The sequence below is a fragment of the Egretta garzetta genome, unplaced genomic scaffold, assembly GCF_000687185.1.
Source record: "Egretta garzetta isolate BGI_Z169 unplaced genomic scaffold, ASM68718v1 scaffold260, whole genome shotgun sequence".
NCBI lineage: Eukaryota > Metazoa > Chordata > Aves > Pelecaniformes > Ardeidae > Egretta > Egretta garzetta.
In genome coordinates this window covers 1-793 of record NW_009258662.1, presented here as the reverse complement: position 1 = coordinate 793, position 793 = coordinate 1, and the positions used below count along the sequence as shown (strand labels likewise).

At 57.1% G+C, this 793-nt stretch overlaps 1 protein-coding gene across 1 annotated transcript in view; it reads right to left on the bottom strand.

Annotated features, from left to right (window-relative positions):
* MEST overlaps window positions 1–775 on the bottom strand; it is a 17,678-nt gene extending 16,903 nt beyond the window's left edge. Inside the window, exon 1 of the mRNA XM_009648406.2 lies at window positions 526–775. Coding sequence (XP_009646701.2) covers window positions 526–757 — 232 coding nt within the window. The 5' untranslated portion in view covers window positions 758–775. The remainder of the gene's footprint in view (window positions 1–525) is intronic.
* Window positions 776–793: the final 18 nt, after the last annotated feature.

Here is a 793-nt window from a genome sequence, read left to right as displayed (position 1 = left end):
TGTCACAGCTGGCCCTACTAAAAAGATTTTCCCCCTCTTTCCTATAGGCCCCCTTTAGGTATTGAAAGGCCGTAATCAGGTCTCCCCGCAGCCTTCTCTTCTCCAGGCTGAACACCCCCAACTCCCTCAGCCTGTCCTCATAGGAGAGGTGCTCCAGCCCATTTAGTACAGTTTAATTACAGCTGCCCCTAGGCTGCTACGATGGGTGACGACCACTCCAGCAAAAACATTTTTTTGGGTATTTTTTCCTTGCTGTGACCCATCATCCTTCCCTGCCAACACCGAGGCATGGCTGCTGCTGCAAAAGAACCAACCTTCACTTCACCTAATTAAAATGTTTCAATAATGAACAGCCACACTGTGCCCAGATCCATGCAGCAGCTCCCCTTAAAGCCATTTTGGGAGGGATTTGCCATCTCCCTGCCTGGCCTTTTGGGGACAATCCCAGGGCCACCAAGGGGAGCAGAGCCCCGCTCCCCGCCGGGATGGACGAGATGTCCCCAGGGCTTGGGGCGGCCCCATCACCTCTGTAGAAGATGTTCTGGTCCTTGTAGGTGAAGTAGCCTCCGGAGGACCTCCAGGAGAGGAGAGCCGGGGAGAGCTTGGGGGGCGGGATGTGCAGGTAGACGGCGAGGAGGGGCACGCTCAGCAGCCCCACTTGCACCCACCACTCCCTCATCCTGCAGGAGAGAGCGAGGCGCCTGTCCATCGGGATTGCCCCGTAACCCCCACGTCCCCGTAACCCCCACATCCCCATAACCCACCTCCATGTCCCTATAACCCCCACATCCCC